At 42.4% G+C, this 20,058-nt stretch overlaps 2 protein-coding genes across 2 annotated transcripts in view; one reads left to right on the forward strand and one right to left on the reverse strand.

Moving 5' to 3' along the window:
* Positions 1-20,058, forward strand: part of LOC126562251 (tubulin alpha-8 chain-like) — a 395,370-nt gene that overhangs the window by 279,323 nt on the left and 95,989 nt on the right. The gene's annotated exons all lie outside the window — the stretch shown is intronic.
* Positions 1-20,058, reverse strand: part of LOC126561519 (calsyntenin-1) — a 101,278-nt gene that overhangs the window by 6,688 nt on the left and 74,532 nt on the right. Inside the window, exons 3-4 of the mRNA XM_050217717.1 lie at positions 17,316-17,434; positions 15,378-15,453 (exon numbers count right to left, since the gene is read on the reverse strand). Of these exons, the coding sequence (XP_050073674.1) occupies positions 15,378-15,453; positions 17,316-17,434 (195 nt within the window). The remainder of the gene's footprint in view (positions 1-15,377; positions 15,454-17,315; positions 17,435-20,058) is intronic.

Consider the following 20,058-nt stretch of genomic DNA (forward strand, 5'->3'; position numbering starts at 1 on the left):
AAATGACCATTATGCTGCCACGGAACCTTACACGCCCCACACGAATACTCAGAATAGAGCTTCGACGTAATTACCAATTCTCCGAACCCTGGCAAACATGCGTCATTTGCAAGAGTGGTATGACTGCGGTACGCTGCATGTAGTGGAAAATCGTCAATCAATCTTCCGGATAGTTGGGATGGTGTGTGGAAATGGATTATGTCGATTGGCTTCAATATTTAGACGACAACATTCGTGGCTCTGAATAAGGACTGTTTTGTGATCCAAAAATTTTAACATTAGTACTCCATATCGCTAATAGTGCGCTAATATTTTACATTCGACAAAACTAAACTAACTCTTTGACACATAATAGAACTCATGTTGGGATTCTCTTTTTCATTAGCTTGAATGCTTCGAATTGCAGTAGAAAATTATTGTTCAAACTTCTTCTTGGTTTGACAACCTACAAAGAGTCACTCCCGACCATCGGGATGGATTATTAGACATACTGATATAATGCGTATTTATAAAGTCCAGTCGTCACCACGAGAGAACGATCCGGAAGAGATTTGAACCCCGGACCTGACGTCGGACCGCCGAAAAACTAAGCAAACGAATTAAACTATAAAACCAAACCTATTTCGTACAACCAGCAAGGCTTCCGAGCAACAGTACACTCAGCAAATGCGCTAAACCATCACCACCTTACGGTCGATTCACTGTGAACGGTAATGTGCAAAGGTAAAACCGGTAATGAAACCAAACATTACACAACCGGACCCGATAGGGGCTTCCTTTCCCAAATTGACACGGGTCGTTAGATTAATATGCCTTGTGATGGAGCAGTGTAAGCGCCACCGTAAAACATAACCACCACCAAGAAGGTTGTGTAAGGTTTGGTGAAGCCACCAACTGTTTGTCCCCCTCTCGCTTTGCGACAAATAAATCGGAAAATATATTTCGATTTTGTTTCCAGCCAGGGCAACGCAACACAACGCAGGGCAAGGAGATTAGATTTTAACTGGATAATTCTTGCACCGGACCTGGCGGACGGACCTAGAGGCCAAAAATAGCATCCTCAAGCGATGAAATAAAACGACATTTAGCTCAATCAATGAGCCAACTGGCAAGGTAGGGCCGAACGCGGCTAGCTAGGATCCAAACGTTCGTTCCTCCGATGGCGTTGTTCCATTTACAGTGCCGGGCATAAAAGTCTATGAATCGGGGAAATGCGTCACGCTGGGTAGGTTCACATCCCGAGCCCGGTTGAGAATGGATGGGAAAAGCAGCACACCACAGGGCCGAGCAGATTAAAAAGGTAAGATTAAGTTTCGCTTCGCAGCGGACAAATCATCGTTGCTCAACCGATTGCGTTGTAATAAAACACTCTTTCTTTCGTTCTTTTGCTTCCGTTTCCTTCGAGGTTGACACAGCCAAACCAAAATATAAAGGGACTGTAGTTTTCAGCTTTTTTCCCCCTTCAGCCGTTTGATCATACTAGCAGTGGCGAGTAGCGAGAATGATGGGTTTTGCTGTAATATCGATTTTTTGGAAAGGTTTTTCCCTTGGATTTGACCACCTGTCCAATCGCAAGGGAACCATCCCATTTTCCTACTCCACTTTGGCAGAGAAACAGAGCGAGAGACCGGCGTTGTGAGAAAAAGTGAAAAAGGTAGTATCTGGCAAATAACAACTTTGGACACCAACAAACAAACAGACTAGAAAAAAAAAATAGTACGAAAGAAGGATGACGAAAAGCTTCCCTCGAACACGAGAGCACAAAACCCGGGGGTGGATATGGTGACGACCGGTGTGAAAATTAGTTTTTCCCATGCTAATCGTTACCGAAAAGTTATTCACTTTGACGCGTGTGCACGATCGAGAGAGAGAAAAAGGGAAAGACAACAAGTGCGAGTAGTAAAAGAACGGTGGAAAAGCATTAGTTTTCCTGGGTAGTCGTTTTTCCATCGAACCGAGAAGGTTAGTTTTTCCCAATTTCGTCCCATCCCGCTGGGAAAGTGCTCAACGTGTTGGTTCGATGGAAAAATTACCTGATATATACGATGCGGTTACAAAATTTGGTTAAAAGTACCCGTTGAGAGATTGAATTTAGTGGCGTTCCGGGGTTGTTTAACAAGAAGAAAAGGTATGGGGAAGGTAAAGGTACGAAAAAGATATCCAGGGTTCTGTTAGGAAGTTTTAGATAAATTTTAATATTACGGGTAATTTAAAAATAAATTTTAGTTGGAGAAATATGAAGAGTTCAACATAATTTATGATGGTAATTCTACGACTACGTGAAGAACTTCTTGGCTTAATAGGACACGCCCTCCATTGAAATGGCTTACTAGACTTGGTGCTGATGGGGGAACGTTCCGGATGGGATTTGAATCCCGATCCTGACGCGTTAAGACCTCGTGAAGATCACTTATGGAAATAAACATTCATTTTCTAACCCTCGTTTTTCGAAGATCCGAACGAAGATCGAAGGAACACCGTCAGTAACACAGCCAACAATTTGTTGGATGGTTCCTCTTCACCCCCCAAATATTCCAAGCTCCTATCACCCCCCCCCCCCCCCCCACTCTCGGCAAACACCTCAATTTTTAACGCAATCTTTAGGACTCGTTTTTTTTCTCAAACGATCAATTTTGTTTTTGTCACCTCCAAAGACTACCGACAGTGGCTTTGCTTTACCGACGACCAGCTCTCTCCGGACGTGATGTGATCGATGTTAAACAAGTGGACAAACGAACGGAAACGAACGACGACCGATCGAAACGGTTGCTGATGGTTGGAAGGGGGCAGGGTCGTTCCACCTACCGGGCATAGTGCTCCTTGCCATGTTTGATGGCGCACCTTTTTTTCCCAAACACACAAATTTGCCGTTTTGTTGACATGATTGATGTTTGCGTATCGAACCAAAAAAATAAAGCGAACGAGGAGAGTGAGAGAGAGAAAAAGAAAGCATGAAAATAACCGAAAACTAGTGCCGGTCGAAAGTGATTGCGCTGATTTAAGGCACGGTAGCTATGGGAACTAGGGGGAAAAGGGGTTTAGGAATGTGATAGAGAAATGGAAGTTACGCAAGAAGTTTCTTCTTTTCTACCTTCTCAAATTTTCCTGCCCACTAGTATTGATTGAAGGTGGCCTAAACATACGACGGCATGAAAGGGACTACTACCACGCTCTTGTCGAAGGAATCTTAGGCTACGTTGGAACGAGTTGCTTACTAATTTCCCGGGCAGAAAAGTAGAACCTAATGGTAGAGTACAAAGCAATCCCCCCCCCCCCCCCCCCCCCATCACACACGTATAACTACCCAGCAAGGTGTTTCAGCTATTAGTTTCCACCCTTCGGAATGAAGTTTGACAAGCCAATGCGGGACTTTTTAGTAGCCGAGGTTTCATTCCGTCCGCCCAAATGCTATGTGTGTTCCCGCCACATCGTACATTGATGAATTTCAAATCGAATGCTTTGTGAGGCAACCTCCTACCGTTCGTGGTGGAATGTTCTTCTTCGACAGGGATCATAAATTTCGACCTCAACTACTAGGTGAAAAGTGAGTCATCAACAGTAGCAGCGTATCGTACAGAAAGAAACCAAGGTTCAAAGTTCGATGAAACCCCTCTAGAAGAAACCTCCTCCCAACACTTGGTCGACACGCGATGGAAAAGTTTGTAGAAAATGCGCCAAAGTTGGGGATTATTTATTGCATTCAAGTGTTAATGAAATTGTGCGGCGGTGAGAACCGCATCAAACCGCATTTCACGAGCTTCCCGAGGTGTGAAGGAGCAAATTAACTGTTGAACTGTAATTTTTACAACCAAGCTTATTAAATCCCATTACAGAATTCATACTTATTTGAAGTTAAAATAAAATGAAAATATCACTAAAACTCCAATATACATACAGTTATTTGATAAAATTGCCTTCCACAGTCAATGTAAAAAAATAAAAACACAAAACTTCGACAAACTAAACCCAACCCAACTAAACAAATGAATATTATGCAGAGTGAATATAAAGTAGATTAACCAAATTGGTACCGAGTTTCTGCGCCCTACAGACACAGTCCACACACCACCACCGCATTCGGAAGATAGCTGAACCGAACTTGTGCCGCGGTCCTCGTCGTCTTTCGTCTGCCAAGTTTTGTACCCAAATGTACTACACGCTGAACCTTGTCAGACTCCTCGGTGAGGCAGGTTGGCATTGCGACCATGAAAGCACGAAGCACTTTCGACAAAGTTTCGGGTCAGGCCCGTTCGACATCAAAGCCTTGGCGCTGCCTTTGACGTCGATCGCGAATACACACGAAAACGGGAGGGCTAGAAATTCAATTTCTTTGAACAAACAAATTTTCCCCCAAAAAATTGCACCCGAAAGAGCCCGAAAAGAGATCAGAAGTTGATGGGAGCAGAAGAGAAAAAAAGGTAGAATTTGGAAAAGTGACATATTCTACATTTTGATGGATATTATGTCACCAAAATAAAATGAAACTATTTAAGGAGGAAAACTGAAAAAACATACTAAAAAATATTGAGAATGTAAGTTGAAAATACAACAGAGGATTGACTATTCAACTACGTAGTATCAGCAAGTTTAGTACGCCATTCGATGACTGGCGTAACCCCTAGTAAACATCATTAAAGATGCCGAATTCTTGAAGAATTTAATAAAAAATTCTATCTATACAGGGTTCCAATCAATTTAATGCAGATTTTCAATCACTCAGAGCAAATTTTTCTTATTGTTAGGCAACGATCGCTAGCTTCTTGAGGAATTTAATATTCTTGAAGATTTTTTTTGGGGAAATTCGCAACTCGATTGTGTGAACGTTGCGATTAGTTGTGGATTTTGAAATGGTAAATTAAAAAAATGGAGTCCAATAGTTTGTTTACAACGGCACGCCACATTAATTACATTTTAACGGGATTAACGCAAAAATAAGAAATTAAAATAGTGCAAGAAATTGAGACCAGAGCAGGAAACAAAATTAAGTTAATCCAATATTCAATTCTATGGATCGATACTCTTTTAATTATGAGAAGTGTTCATCTTTCTCACTATGACCGTCTTTTCCTATCTTTTTCTATCAAAAATAGAATGAAATGAAAAAGAAAGTAACCAAAACTTCACACCATAAAAACAAACTAGAAGTTTAAGTAACTTGTGGCAAAAATACTAAAGCAATCAAAACTTAATTAAAATCAATAAAATTAAGAACGAAAATAAAGAGACGATTGTTGCTAAAGGTAAAACTAATCAGCTTACAAAAGGATGTATTAATACACCTCTTCCCTTTTTCAACCTAGTAATCTTAACACAAACAAAGAACACTATCAAACTCTATCAAATTACGTCGCACTGTAACAGGAAAGAAAAACAGGGGAAAAAAGATTAAAATCCTCTTAACCATCGAAAAACCCAATCCCCGAACCATGCGGGAAAACACGTGCACATATCTACTATCACTTCGCGTACATTGTAAACTTAAACATTTCATATTTTGCCCATATTGCAGGCGGCCGTGCCCCACAAACACACATACACAATCAGAAGCCATATCCTTAGCAAGAGTTGATGCTATTTTTCTATCGCTGCCCATGGCTGTGGCATGATTCAATATCCATTATCTTTTGATGAGCAGCCGGCAGCATAGTCGGCGCCGGCAACAAGATCAGCAAACACGGGTATATGTACGGTGCGTCGTGTCCTTTTCCTCCCGGGTAGCGTCCTCGGCTGTATGGATTAACATTCAATTAAGTGTGCTCCTACACTTTTCCCCGTAGCCCCGAACGTACCAAACCAGTGCCCGGGCCGGTTAAGATGGTGGCACTCCCCCCTAGCGTGCTCGTAACAGCAAGTTCATAAATGCTTTACCCATCCCTCAAGTACGTGCCACACAATGCAGAAAAATAAAGGAAGCTAAGGTAGCTAAAACAGCAAAGAAACACAGCCAGAAGCGAGTGTTGGGGAAGGTTCTTGCTTCATCGTTTTCTACACAAAAACCTCCCCCCAATATCCTTATCGTGCTTGGGGCTCCAATGCTGCTCTCGTGTGTGCGCTAAGGTGGTTTCTCTTGTTTTGCTCGCCATTCTCCCCCTTTAGCAATAGCACACAAACACACACACACATACACGAGGGACGTGTGTAATCATTTCGCATGCAGGGCCAATGTGCGAAACTTGAACGTTGTGCCAAGCGCATCAAGACTTTCCTCCATCTTAGCAAGCTGGAAGGAGATGAGCTAAGGTCTGAAAATGCGGGAATCATCGAGTCGATGAAGTACACGGTTATTCCTAACTATCAAACAACGAAGCCCGGCTTTTGGAACCGGTGCGAAAGATTTGTGTTAGACCTAAGAGGTATGATATTTGGGTAGTAATCTGTCGCGCCGCACCAACTCTACACCCGAATTCCTATTCAATTCGGATGCGTGTGCCGATCTGTGGGACACACTTACTCCCGCCGGAAAAGTTATCCAATTCAGGAATATTAATTTATTTGTCAAACGTGATTAAAGGTACAGCAGCAGCCAAGTCCACACGATATGCGTAGCGCTGTGTGCGAATGGACGTTTAATGTGTTGAAGAAGGAGGAAGGAAAGATAAGGAGAGGGACCAAGAAAAGGGCGAGGAATCGAATGTTTGATAGAGCGTAACCGATGGTATTTTATTGTCATGTAGTTTAAGGGGATCAATATTTCTCCACTTGCCTCCCCCCCCCCCCCCCCCCCCCCACACGGCACGTTGAGGTTTCAAACCAAAACCCGTCCCGCTGTGGGTTTCCTTTTATTGAGAATTTTTCCCCCTAACCCAACGGACTCCAACAAGGGATCCGTTTTCCGACCAGTACCGATGCGCTGGCAACGATGACAAATATCTGTGGATTTCGAACCGTTCCTCGATGCGCACGTGTCAGCGCCATCTGTCGGTGTTTGACAGCGATCTTGCGGAAGGATTTGGTTTTGGGGATGGGTCACACGCAACCTTGGGAGGGAATGCAGGGGGAGGGGGGGGGGGAGTGGATGGGTGGTAAGAGAAGATCAAAACCAGAACCCAAAGTCGATTGTGCACGTCTCAAGAGGCAACCGCTCTCTTGGTCGATGCTTTCCAATTTTTGCTTCCCAATATGTTGGTGGTAAGCGGGGATGACACCGGCGACAAGGGGTGGAAGTGGTGGAGGAGGGTAGCTTTTGTTGGGCAGCCGAGTAAAAGACAAACCGCGGTTCTTGAACGCTGGCGTTACTACACCGGTTGCGGTGCTCACGCTGGTCTTGACGTTCGGGAAGGAAGCAGCAGCCGCGGAGCCATCTTCGCAGAACCGGTACTCAAACGGAATCTTGGCAGAAAATCCTTCCCTTTGGCAGAGTTCTTGGCGTGGAGAGGAAATGTAATTCCATCATTTCCTGCCCATGCCACCGGGACGATGCGCTAAACGCAAGTATTTGCAGAACCTGGGCGCGGTATAAAGACTCGAGGCATAATCGAAACGCGAACAGTCAAGCCTTCAGGCTTTTTGCAGGATGTATTGGGAGCGGTGCAGGTAAGGTTGTATGTGTGCAATAAGATGGAACTGGCGAGGTCTTCTTCTTGTTCTAGGTTTACTTTTACTGCTGGCTGAGAAGAGTTCCTTTTCATCGAAAGGAAGTGAACATTGGTGCAGAAGAGGTGGAATCCAAGGACGATCGCACCAGCCAAGCTGATGACGGTGATGACCCTCCCCACACCTCTGTTGTGTAACCCCCCCCCCTCCCCTCCTCCTTTCCTGTTCGATACACCTCTACAGTGAGGTATATTGTGCAGAAAAGAAAAATAAAGAAAATCATTCTAAATAAAGAAAGCAAACGGGAAAAAGCGCACGGAAAACGGGAAAAAAGGATGAAAAAGTCAAGTTCCGGACGCAGGAAATAGTAGCTTCGAAGTTTTCTCGTTTTCAATTCCGACGCTTCGAGGAACGCTTTTCCGTCCACACACACACACACCTACCCATCCGAACCAGTCATTTTCCGTTCGTCTGCCAGAAGCGTGGCATTTTCTCGGGAATTTACCAGCACCCGGTTTCGCCCGATACCATTGCAATATCGTTCCTATGCTCTGTCCTTGCATTTGGTGGAGCACAATCAAACGCCAACACACAAATACAGGCGCACCACCTGAAGAAACCATTTTATTTGTTCGCCTTGCCGTATCACCAGACAACATTTTCCTTACCAAAAAACTGGAAGGAAGCAACATCCCATTTTTGTCGGAGTTTTCTCTTGCGTAAGAAAACTTGCCGCCGAGTCGTTGTGTTCGAAGCAAAGGCTTTCGGTGGAAGAAATGCGAGGGAACAATAAAAGACATCTAGTCAGTTGGTTTGGATATCGACAACCAACGGTTAAAGCGATTCAGTTCGGAGGGCGAGCGTGCCGACGGAATCAACCATTGCATTTCTGGAACGAGTAATTCCTCCTAAGAAAAGGACACAAATATACCCCCATTGGTGGTACGGTTGGAGCACCAATTTGTGGCCAAAATGACTAGCAGTGTGCAACGACCAGAAAGCTCATCGCCTACGGTTTATCGAAGCGTCATCCAGATTGTAGTCCTCTGGAACCTAAAATCGGAGGATTATCGGCTCGTGATGATGATGATCGTTGTAAGGGCAGCAAACAGCAGCAGCAGAAGCAGTTTGGGAGTTAAGAGAGGTTCAGGATCATCCGTTCAGTCGACCCAAAGGTGGATTTTGTTTTGTTTCGGAGGGTTTATTGTGGTACTTACGATGGTATAGCACCAACAGAAAAAAAGGTGAATCTTGAGAAATAGGCAAGAAAAAGAAATGGAAACCTCGCCTTCATCAAGGCTTCCCTCTATGCTTTTGCAGTCTCACTCGTGTACTCCGAAAGAAACGGGAGTATCAGGATGGAACGATAAAATTTATACAGAGCAATTGAGTGGATGATTAAGAGCATCATCAAAAGGTTTACCGATATCCTCCTTCGCATTCGGTCCTGGTCCCATTTTCGTAGTCACGCTTTCACCTTTACCTACCAACGATTCGAGAGACTCGGAAAGCTCGGAAGCGATAGCGAACTGGATATTGCAGATAATGGGTAGGTCCTGTCGATGGTTGATTGCAAAGAAAGCGCTAACGGCCGGAAGCAATCCTGGCCGGTTATTCCATCTACTGGCTCGAAGCAACCGTCTAATGATAAGCCGCTTGTTTCCTCTACCAGTGACTTCTGCTATCGCTGGCGCCACTTTCCAACCCATGCTTCCAACGCTCTCGTACATCATTTTGTTTGGTCGTGTGTCGGTGTGCAGAATATTCCATTTTCCACTTTGTCTGTTCAATTGACAATCGATGAAGAAATACGGCCCCGCACTGGAAAAGCCGACCAAGTGGAAATGATCTGATTGTCCTTGAAAATGTTTTGGAAGGTTCGGGCAAAACGGGATCTTTTGTTGTCTTAGGAGGAAAAACACACATTTCGAAACAATCACAACAGGCCGACCCGGACCCGGTCGATGGTTTGGTTTCGTGGGCCGGTGTCTTTCGTTGTGCTTCAGTGGACAGGCATCTTTTTTTTTTATTATTAACGTTCGCATTGCCTCTCCCTTTGCCGGTTACAGTTTTGACAGGTGATTCTTCTTCTTCAGGTTTTGCGACAGCAAACCGGGAAAAGCTGGGTAACACAATCACACGGTGAGCGCTGAGGGCGTGTAACAACAGCAGGGGGCGCGCGCGCATCGAGTAGATTTAGTATGATATTTCTAGGAAGGGTTTTGTTCCAGAACCCAAACAAAATCACCAATAAGCTACCCAAATTGATCCACTATAATTAAATTATGGGAAAACTCCCGAGAAAACGCAGGGTCTGGTGGGCCAATTTGCTAAAAATAAAACTAAGCTCAGATTTTTTGTGATTGAATGTTTGGAAGTGTGCGTGATTTGAGTTTTTTTTTTAAATAAAAAAAAATAATTAGTAGAAATTAATTCGTCGTAAGTTAATGTAGTCCCGTGGACCAACAAGATCTTCTACACCGGAAGGTTTTGGTTCCAAAATTTCTTCATTCCGAAATTCCTTCATCTAAGCCAATTTTTAAAACTATATTTTGACGTTACGAGGCTAAAATGCTGATTGACTGACAGTCAAAACGGGCCAGCATCAAACATTTAAGTATTTTATGGCTATTTAAAACTTAAATAACCTTTACACATATGTATTTTAAGCAATTGTATAGCTTTATTTATGTAGATATTCATTAACGTGTTTTTTTCTAGACGACGTCGGAGGGCACGCCGGCTGTCGAATGGGTAAAAAGACTTGAATTGAAAGATTGATACCATGTATTTCGATAGTCAGCCGGGATTTCGATAGTCAGCGATAGCTATGCGGGAACGATCCGTTTGGGCTTTGAGCTCCGATCCTGTCGTGTTAAGACCGTCGCTGTTGTTCTGCCATTTTGGTCTAAATCTTTAGGAAAACTTTGCTTGATCCGTTTGATAAAATCTTTCAAATTTACATGTTTAAGTCATCAGGGACCTCCAATTCAAAATATTTATCATAAAACAATACATTTTTAGATGCCATTTGCTCCAGTTTATTTTTATAAAAGTGCCCCATGCGAGGAAATCGTTAATACTTCAAAAGCTTGCAAACTTTCTCGCTCCCTATGCAGAGCGTAACTCACCTGACAGAGCAGTGCACAAAAAAAGGGGAGGAAAGCTTGAAAAACTTTGCACCGATGATGAACGGGCGTGTTCCTGCACATCCGGTGGAAAGGAATTGTGCGAGAAAAACAACAACAAAAATTTTCCACTACTGTGCATTGGACACACAACCTTGCGCTTGGTTTTGTGTATAATCCCCCTTTTTGTATAGATCCACCCCACAGTTGCTGTCTCTGAATAGCTTGAATTGTTACTGACTAAAACCGTACGATCTCACCTTACTGTAGCCACTATAGCGCGCGAAAGTTGTGTGTTGGCCGTTTGCACTCACCTTTGAATGTAGCAAACGAACGACATTTTAATACAGGCACACCCAGCGCTCTTTGCACTGGAAAACGTGCATGAAAGACGTTATCTAAACTCACTGCAGCTCGCAACCGAAAACTGGGCCGAGTTAGCTTTGAAATTCATTTTACTTTTATTGTAAACCCTACGACGTCACGGTGCATATAGTAGGGTATGCTGCTGCCACCGGGGGTACACGGTGGTGTAAAAGTTAGGAATTCAAAAATGGATGTACATTGTACAAAACACACACACACACACGCTTGCAGCAAACCGGAACGATATCGGAGCCCGGAAGCCGGAAACAATAGCCCAACCAGGATCGGGCCTCAAACAGGAAGCGTTACAGGTAGAGAAGGTGGTACAAGGATACATGGGGCGCTATAAATCGGCACCGAGTTCTCCCATGATGATGCATCTTTTTCACTGTCGTGCTGCGCTGCACGTATTTGGCTTATCGATTATCGGCCATCGGTAGAGTGAGATTGGATAGGCCGCTGTTTTGCAGCGCTAGAATTCTATTGTTTTCAGATGCCATTGCACGCAAATTTATCTGCAGTGTATTAAATATTGCAGGATGTGCGTACGTGTCGTGCGAGAATTAACAAAAGAGCCAGGCGGAGAACTGTTTAGGTTTCAGCTGCTTGTTGCTGACTAGGAGGTGGTAAGTGAAATTCGATAATGCAATTTAATATGCCCTTAAAAGCTTCGTTATTGAGTAGTTTGCAGTATGTCGAAAGAATTCAACTTTTTTCACCCTTTTTTTGCTCTAGTACACGGTCAGTTGTGTTTTTCTTTAGTCTCTAATATTTTTGACGCAAGTTTTGAATACGATATCAGAGGCACATCAGCTTAACGAGTTTGCTGACTGTTTAACCGTTAAAGCGTTGCGAGGAACGGCGATTAAAGCTTTGTGTTTGTACTATCAGCCTTATCCATGAGCGTAGAAGATGAAGATCAAAGTTAAGTTGGTTTTAGGACTAATCAGCCTTTTTCTCTGTTCAATTTACAATGAGACTCTGAGCCTAAATAAGATGCAGATTGTATTTTTGAAAGATTGTGGAAACAGGCGATTTCAAAATCCTCTAAAATGTAAGCAATAGAGTGTTTTTCGACAAAGCTTATTTGGCCAATAGGCCTGATTGTGAAACCCAAACGTCTTCTCAAACGTCACATAATTGCCACTTTGGTATTATGACTTTCCATTTGGCTATTCGTTGGGCTAAATCAGACGTTTAAAAGTCGATGACAGATGTTTTTCGAACGGAAAGTCAAAAATTTGCATTGCCTGAACCAAACGGAAACGCGCGTTAGACCGAAAGTTTTCCGTCAGTCAAGTGCAACGGAAAGTATAGTTTGCATTCATAAAAACCATGTTTAAGCGTAATTCGATAAAAAAAGTGTATATATATTTTACGTGAATATGTTTTGACAATCATTTTGAAGTCATTTTTGTGATTTTATTTGATAGTTTGCAGGAATTATTCTGAAGCAAGAACCACGAGAGCACACCACGAAAAAAATTCCACCACAAAAAGTATATTATTCAGCCAAACTGATTCATAAGTTAATGATTCTAGTCAAAATAAGCATTTAAGGATAGGTTTAATTCGAATGAAATCATCTGTGAATGTATGATCAAAGCAATCCGTAAAGGTATGAATGTATGCAAAAAGTCGACGAAACATTCGTCGACTCTAACGGGTGACCATAATACAAATTTGCTTTCCGTTTGGTTAGAGACTTTCTGTCGAAAAGTTTTCCGTTTGGCTTTGACAATCAGGCCTAATAACCATCAAAAAATTATCTAAACTAAGATGGACTAGTCAGAAGGGACTGCTGACCGAGCCCGAAGAGGCTTGCCGCCACCATACATCGACTGATTGTAAGCATTTGGGACCAGAAAGAATTACTGGCCGGGTGGAAATTGGGTGCCATACAACCAGTGCACAAAACGGGCGACAGCCCGGACTGTGCTAACTCCCGGGTCATCACAGTCTTGAATGCTGTGACTGTGAGATTCAGTATCAAATATTCTTTCACAGACTTGCGCCGCTACAGATTTCGTGCGAGTTTGGGGCAACATGCGAGAATTAGTTGCAACGACAGCCATAGCTATAATACCAGCTTACTGCCCTCAGGAATCCTCAGTATGAACAAAAAAAATTTTGGAAATGCCTCATAGATCCAGCCAGAAACCAATGTAGTAGAAAATCTTAACATATCTATTAGGTAGCCAATTTTAAGGGCTCTCATTGCTAACCTGATTTTCTGCAAATTTTTGTCCATTGGAGCCATTAAGTAGGTGATTTTAAAAATGGTATTGATTCAAATTAGCTACTAGGTCTCCGTAGGACTCAATTGTTGCCTGAGCTGCACACATTGAATGTCACTTGTTCCATCTTGTTGACTTTAAGCCAAACCTCCGCACGAATGTCCACTTCGGGTAGGGATAATTAATCGTTCCTGGGATCATTTTCCATTTCCATAAGAGCAAACCAAGTTAATGCATCCAAAACGCGTGGAAAAGTTACTGAAGAGTTTCATTGCGACCACCGACGTGAATTAAGCGATCCGAGCCGCAACTAGTCGAGCTTGTGGACGATCCCTTGTCAAAGAGTTAGCGTAACGGAAGGATGCAAGGTTTTAAAAGCCTACGCATTTCTCGAAGGACAGGCTCGAGTAAAAGCGTGATTTTACGGGTGATGGATAGATGGTTCTGTGTATTCCAAATTGCTTTTATTTTGCCACGAGCTTTATCCGAAAGAGGGTTGGTACATTTAAAGGAGCTTTTTTTTCATCCTTCAACGGACCGGAATTGATGAAATGGAACGTTAATAGAGTGAAAACGGTCATTTAAGCGCTAGTCCATAAACATTAACGCTCATCAAACATTAAAATCTATCAATTAAGCACACCACCACCATGCCAAATGCGGTTCTAGAGAAGGTATTAAGTGCGAGACGTTTTACTTTTGAATTGTTTTTGCCTTTTGATAGAGTAAAACGTTTCATTATCAGCATCACACACATAAACTACGTTGCGCTATTAGAAGAACACAAAGCGGAAGCAATCGAAAAAATAAAATGCGCCTCAAAAGCACGAATTTTAACGGTCAGAATTTTTCACGAAAAGCATTATAAAACGCACCTGGAAGGACCATGGTTCCCGCTTCATCCTGGTACGATTCTCGGAACTGTTCCCGTTTTTTTAAAAAGCCCTCGGTGCCATCGTTTCCGTTGAAAGCTTTCATCGAAAATCGCAATCACTTCCCAATACACACCGGGAACATTGAACCACGCTCAATAATAATTGAAGTGTTTCGGTTGAACCCCAACCCTGGAAACATTTCACAACCGCGTCGACCTTTGATTCAATGTTGCTGCTGTCCTTCGGTAGCACCGCGTAGGAAAAAATCAATAGCTCCACATTGAATTAATAACGAGTCTGCGAAAATCAGCCACCCGGGCCATCGAGCACTGTGTGGTTGTGCATCTACAGTTTGCTCGTGTTGAGTTTTTAGGTGAGGAAAACGAAGAAGAAATAAAAGCATCGCCATAAGCAATGCGTTGCCCTTTCCGCTGTGATGAACAGCAAATACACCAAAACGAACCTCAACTAAAGGTGTCGAAAATTGAGTTTCACCAACGGCAGCGTAACGCGGCACACAATTCAGACAAGCAGCAGTCCTATATAGAGAAAAAGGACATTCATTGACTGTGCGCTCAATGCTGTTGGCCCTTTGGATGGGCTCCGAGAAATAAATTCCATAGGTTTTTTTTTCTTTATTTTGTTTTGCTCACACGCCCAAAGTAGCCGTAATTTCGTCTTTTCTTAGGGAAGATACACACCAAAAAAAAGGTGCCCCAACGTCCATGGAGACGCCTGGTGGTTGGACTGGAACTAATTCGCAAACGGAAGATGGATGATGAATATTAACAAACTTTCATCTGCTCTTCTTCACTGCGTGTGTCTAGCCCACCGGTTCCAATCCAATCTCACAGTGAATGATCATTCGGTAGACAGGAGAGGCAATAAATTACCAATGTACTCGGATTATAAGTTCCCTGACTTGTTGGAACCGAAACCTGCCCGTTGATGGTGATAATGAGAAAGGAGCGAAAATGCGAAGAAAAAGCATTCTCACTAATTACTGACATATTTTTGAAGTTGCTAAATATGCTCGGTGACGGCAGTGTCACAACGAGTTTGACGCATAGTTGACAAAGGTACACATTTGGGAGGGGGAAAAAAGTATTTGTTAACTGCACAGTCGATACAGCGAAAGTATGTGCCGAACTTTGTCCTATGGGTTGAAGTACCCAAAAACCCGCTGAATTCGGTCAGCGTGTTGCAAACCGTAACCTCCGCAGAAAAAAAAAACTTACCTCGGTGACGTATGAGGGCTGCAGGAATGTTGGCGAATATTCATTAATGTCAATCACGGAGATGTGCACACTCGCGCTGAAATAAAGAGGGGGAGAAGAAAAAAAAAAGAAAGAACGAGATAAGCAAAACTGTAATCGTAATCAGTCGAAGTAGCAGGAGAAGAGGGTGCCCCAGAGTCGGCAGGTTTTGCAGAAAACTTTGCGAATTTTCGTTTGAGATGGGACACGCATAGACGTACGCGTCAAGCAATTTTCGGGCAAGCGATCGGCTTCTCGAAACAGACGGAAAGTGGGCCCATATTTCGCCTGTCAGATAAACTTTTGCTACGGTGGCTCTCTTGAGTGATTGGGCCTAGAATAGCTTCAAGTGTTAGCGGAAAAACGGAAACATGTAAGATATAAAGCGAAAAAAAAAGCTAGATAGATCGGTGATGTTTGTAGGTCGTTACATTCTGCTGTAAATTGATAGCAGTGATTGCTGACGTGAAATGTTAGGGAGCACTGACAATATTTTACCGATACACATTTCTTTTAAAGGTTTTTAGGAATCTCAGAGCATTCACAATGGTAGCATGGGGATGTAAAATTTAAATCACAAGAGCAGAAAAAGTACATGTAATTACGCCTGAAGTTATGCAGACAGAAGTTCGTATGTGGGAATTTCAGTGTGTGCAAATTAAATTTTTGGTAATTGAATTATTTGATTGATCGTCGCATCATATAGGGCACGTCGATCAAAAGATACGAGTATTAGAAATACTATAAATACACTGCTGGGCACATTGTTTTTTTTTTAAATGGTTTTTTATTCCTATAAGATGGCCAGGCCGTATTGCTATTTAAGCTATGATTGTTCCATGTAATAGAATCTTACTAAAGGAACAAACATAAGATTTTTAATGCTAAAAATTTGCTTTTTATGAAGCTATCACTGTATTGTAGGTATTGATTGGTCAAAAATTTACGAAAGCTTGTTCGTTCAACGGGCTGATCATGTTATGATAATGGCACCTTAGAATCCAGACCTTAAGGCTGGTGTCATTGCACGGTGGCATGCCACTAGTTGCAAGGGAAATGTATGGGATTTGACAGATGAGGTTGAACTTCAATTTTGGTCGTACCTACGGTGGCACGCACCAAATTGGAATGGAAGTGACAAATTAAAATGTAAGCAGATGATTTGTAAACAAGGATATTTTTATAAAAATCAGCTACAGCAACAGTAAAACGGTACAACGGTATCGGCAAGCGGTTCCTTATATTGCGCCAAACAGTCTAATTACCATCCCACCGGAAGTTAAGTATTCCTGTAGTACGGTCTTTCGCCCGATCCACCTAAGTTTAGTGTGCACCAACCGGACTGCCGATACGAGGCATAATTACGAGTGGTGCAACCAAAAACTTGGAACTGCTCTGGTAGCAGAATGCTTGCCGAAAGAAAGCCTTCCTTCTTCGTTTGTTTGCATTCAAACATCAAACCGAAAACGATGGTCGTACGACTAATCTGTCGAGTAATGACACCAGCCTAAGTCGTTGTAAGACGCCTAAATGGACTTTTTTCTCTTTCGAAAAGGTCGGCCTGGCCGTATTGCAACGCCTACATGAATATCGGTAGATAAAAATCTCGTTTAGGCCTCGCCAGAAAGACCGGAATAATCAAACGGAATTGTCAAACGATTTCTCACAGAACGATCGAGAGTGGTTTGATGTTATTCTGCAGTATGCAAAGACCCCAAACCGGTAGTAGCATTGGAAAATAAAATGCAAAAAAGTAATATTTCTTACTAATTGGCATTTGCTAGGAGCTTATACGCCTACTTGGAAGCTTATTTGCCAATTTGGACTGAGAGGATTGGTCCCAAAATAATTTTGCATACTTGCAAACAGCACATTTTTCATTTAAATTATAATTACAATAAATCGTCTGCTGCTGCTTACCTTTTCGAATGTGATCCATCACAAAACACGGCCGTAATGTCAAATTTGTAATTTTTCCGCTTTTCGCAGTTTAGTGTCTTTTTCGCTTTCAGGATGCCAAGCTCGTTGACAAGCTCAATCTAAAAAAAAAGAGAGGTTTAAAACGCAAAAATACGTATTAACGAATGAATGTTTGTTCTTTTGTATTATAAAACAAAGTAATAAATTAAAGCAACATCATAAAGGTAATGTAAATATCGACCCGCAAAAGAATTCAAATTTATGTTTCGGTAAGTTATTGATTGTCCAAAAGCGCAGGAACGCTGGAATGATAAATGTGCACATTAAATTGCTCCGCTGCAAATGGTTCGATTGATCATATGAAACTTAAATAGAAATGGGAAAAAATGGGTTCTGTGTGCAAACATGCCTTCCACGCACATACATCACACATCTTTTGCATAATTGTAAAATTGATGCATTGTCTGTTTTCCCGCGTGTTTATCGATGTATTACGATGTGAAAGGAAAACAAAACGATTGACACACACATACACGCCAAAGTAACGAACGAGGCAGAAAAATCATAAATTCGTATTTACGCATTTACTTTCTCCTTTTTTTTTTTTGGGCACATCGAGCATCGGTAAGCAAAAATGAATGCATCCATCTGTTAATTGCAGATACTATTTTGCTCTCTTTTTCGATACTCCACGTGTTCGTGCTGTGTTCATAACAAAACCATCGGTTATTAATATTGCCTTTTTTTTGCTGTCAGTGCGCACACACGCCGAAATTGGTACGCGCCAATATAAATGGACAGCAGCAGTTTTGCTCACGATCAGCTGGATGATTGACCAATTGGTGTCTTCGCCGGACGGGTGGTGTCATGGTTATTTTGCTTCGAACAAAAGCGACATGTGGCGAGAATGCAACAAATGCATAAAAAAGGGGCAAACGAACCAATCATCAAGCACATGGGAAAGACACAGCACGCACAGTCGTTTAAATATCGCTCAGCTATCGGCCAGTGAGTTACGGTTGCGCGGATACTATTTTGCATAATTGCAAAATTTGGCACCGGCATGCGGTACGAACCGAGGGCTGCACACGCTCAAATGAAGACAAATAAAAGCGAAAGAAAGAATACAACTCCACATAACTAAAAAAAAAGGAAACAGATTTGCGATCAGAACCAACACAGTTGTGAGAGGATACACATTATTCTGCTTCACTGCCAAGCAACAATTCTACAAGCTTAACGCCAAGGGGAACGAACGGCATTTTATTTATGCACGAAGTTGGCAAACTTCACCTTCGAAACTTTCAATCGACACCAACTGGAGCCAGCGAACGAGTAGAGAGATCGGAAATTTGGGCATTACATTTGGCATGCTGAACATTAATAAGGTTAGAAAAAAAAACTCTCTCTTGCGGCAACGATTCAATTTAATAAATTAATTAAGCTGGGTAAAATTGCTTTTCGTTCATTTCGAGTGTGAGCTACAAATTGATGATGTTTAAAAACTGTTAATGGTTGGGGGAGGCTAAAAAATATAATTAAATTGAATGGTTGATTGAAATTGCTCAACCAATTAGACGAAGTTCTAGTTAATATACAGAGGTTTGAAGATGACTTTACCATATCAAATAATTTTAGAATTCTTTCCCATGTATACCTAAGCTTTAAAGCTTTTCAACTGAAGCCGTTGCCTTATCACGTGCTGCTGTTGCTTACAGTGTTTTTGATTGGTAAATGTAAAAGCATCGATCCTCTTGATAAATACTTCACATGAAATGGCAGACTAAGCTAAATGGCATAGTAAGGTTGAGGTACAAACTCATTACATGCGATTACAATATCATCTTCTAGCTTAAAAATTGAAGGAAATCATTTACCATGTCATCTTAAGCCATTAGAATGTCATCTAGCGTAGTCTACCATTTCATATGAAGTGTTTTCCAATAGGATCGATGCTTCTACACCATCAAAAGAAAACCCAGTATAGTAATGAAGTCCATTTGTTAAGTAAATTCTTTCGTGTATTTTCATAATTAAACATTTTTGATGGAGAATTAAGAGACAAATAGTTTTTGAAAAAATTGCATTTTTTCTGTAGACAACAATGTGCTTTAGCTATAACTTTAAGCTACATTCTTCCACGTTCTCAAAGTGTAAACGATTTTCAATAAAGAAAATCCCATTTCGATTTCCCACCTCACGGCTGTGTTTCCAATCTACCAATCCCCGAAAAACACAATCACCTCAATCCACCCGAAATTGTAACATAAAATGCCGCCATCCACCATGATCCGGCGGGCGATGGCATCGGCATGTTTCGGAATGGAATGTTAGAGTTGGAAGACCCGTGTTGGCACACACACACGTCGTGTGGCATACAGTTTCGGCAGCCGATATATCTCAACCCCCGGCACCATCGGGCCCGGCCGTCGGTGTGCGACTCCGAGAACGTTTCACGGAATTTCACCGTTCCTTCATCAAAATGCTAATCCGTGCTCAATCCTGGTCACAGCCACCAGCGGGTTTGGTGTGCGTGTGCATGCTCTATCGCACTGCTCCTTGCCCCATTTTCCATTTGTTCCGTTGCATTTGTTGTTCTCGCGCTTTCGTTTGTTTTTATCTCGAAGGGTAATGCGCCACACAGCGGGACAAGGCACCAGTGCAGCGCGCGGCGGGCGTTGTGTAGAAATGCGTGTTTTCAAATCGCATCCCCGGGTTGTTTCGGGCGGTTTGGTGTCATCGT

This window comes from Anopheles maculipalpis, chromosome 3RL (assembly GCF_943734695.1).
Source record: "Anopheles maculipalpis chromosome 3RL, idAnoMacuDA_375_x, whole genome shotgun sequence".
Lineage (NCBI taxonomy): Eukaryota > Metazoa > Arthropoda > Insecta > Diptera > Culicidae > Anopheles > Anopheles maculipalpis.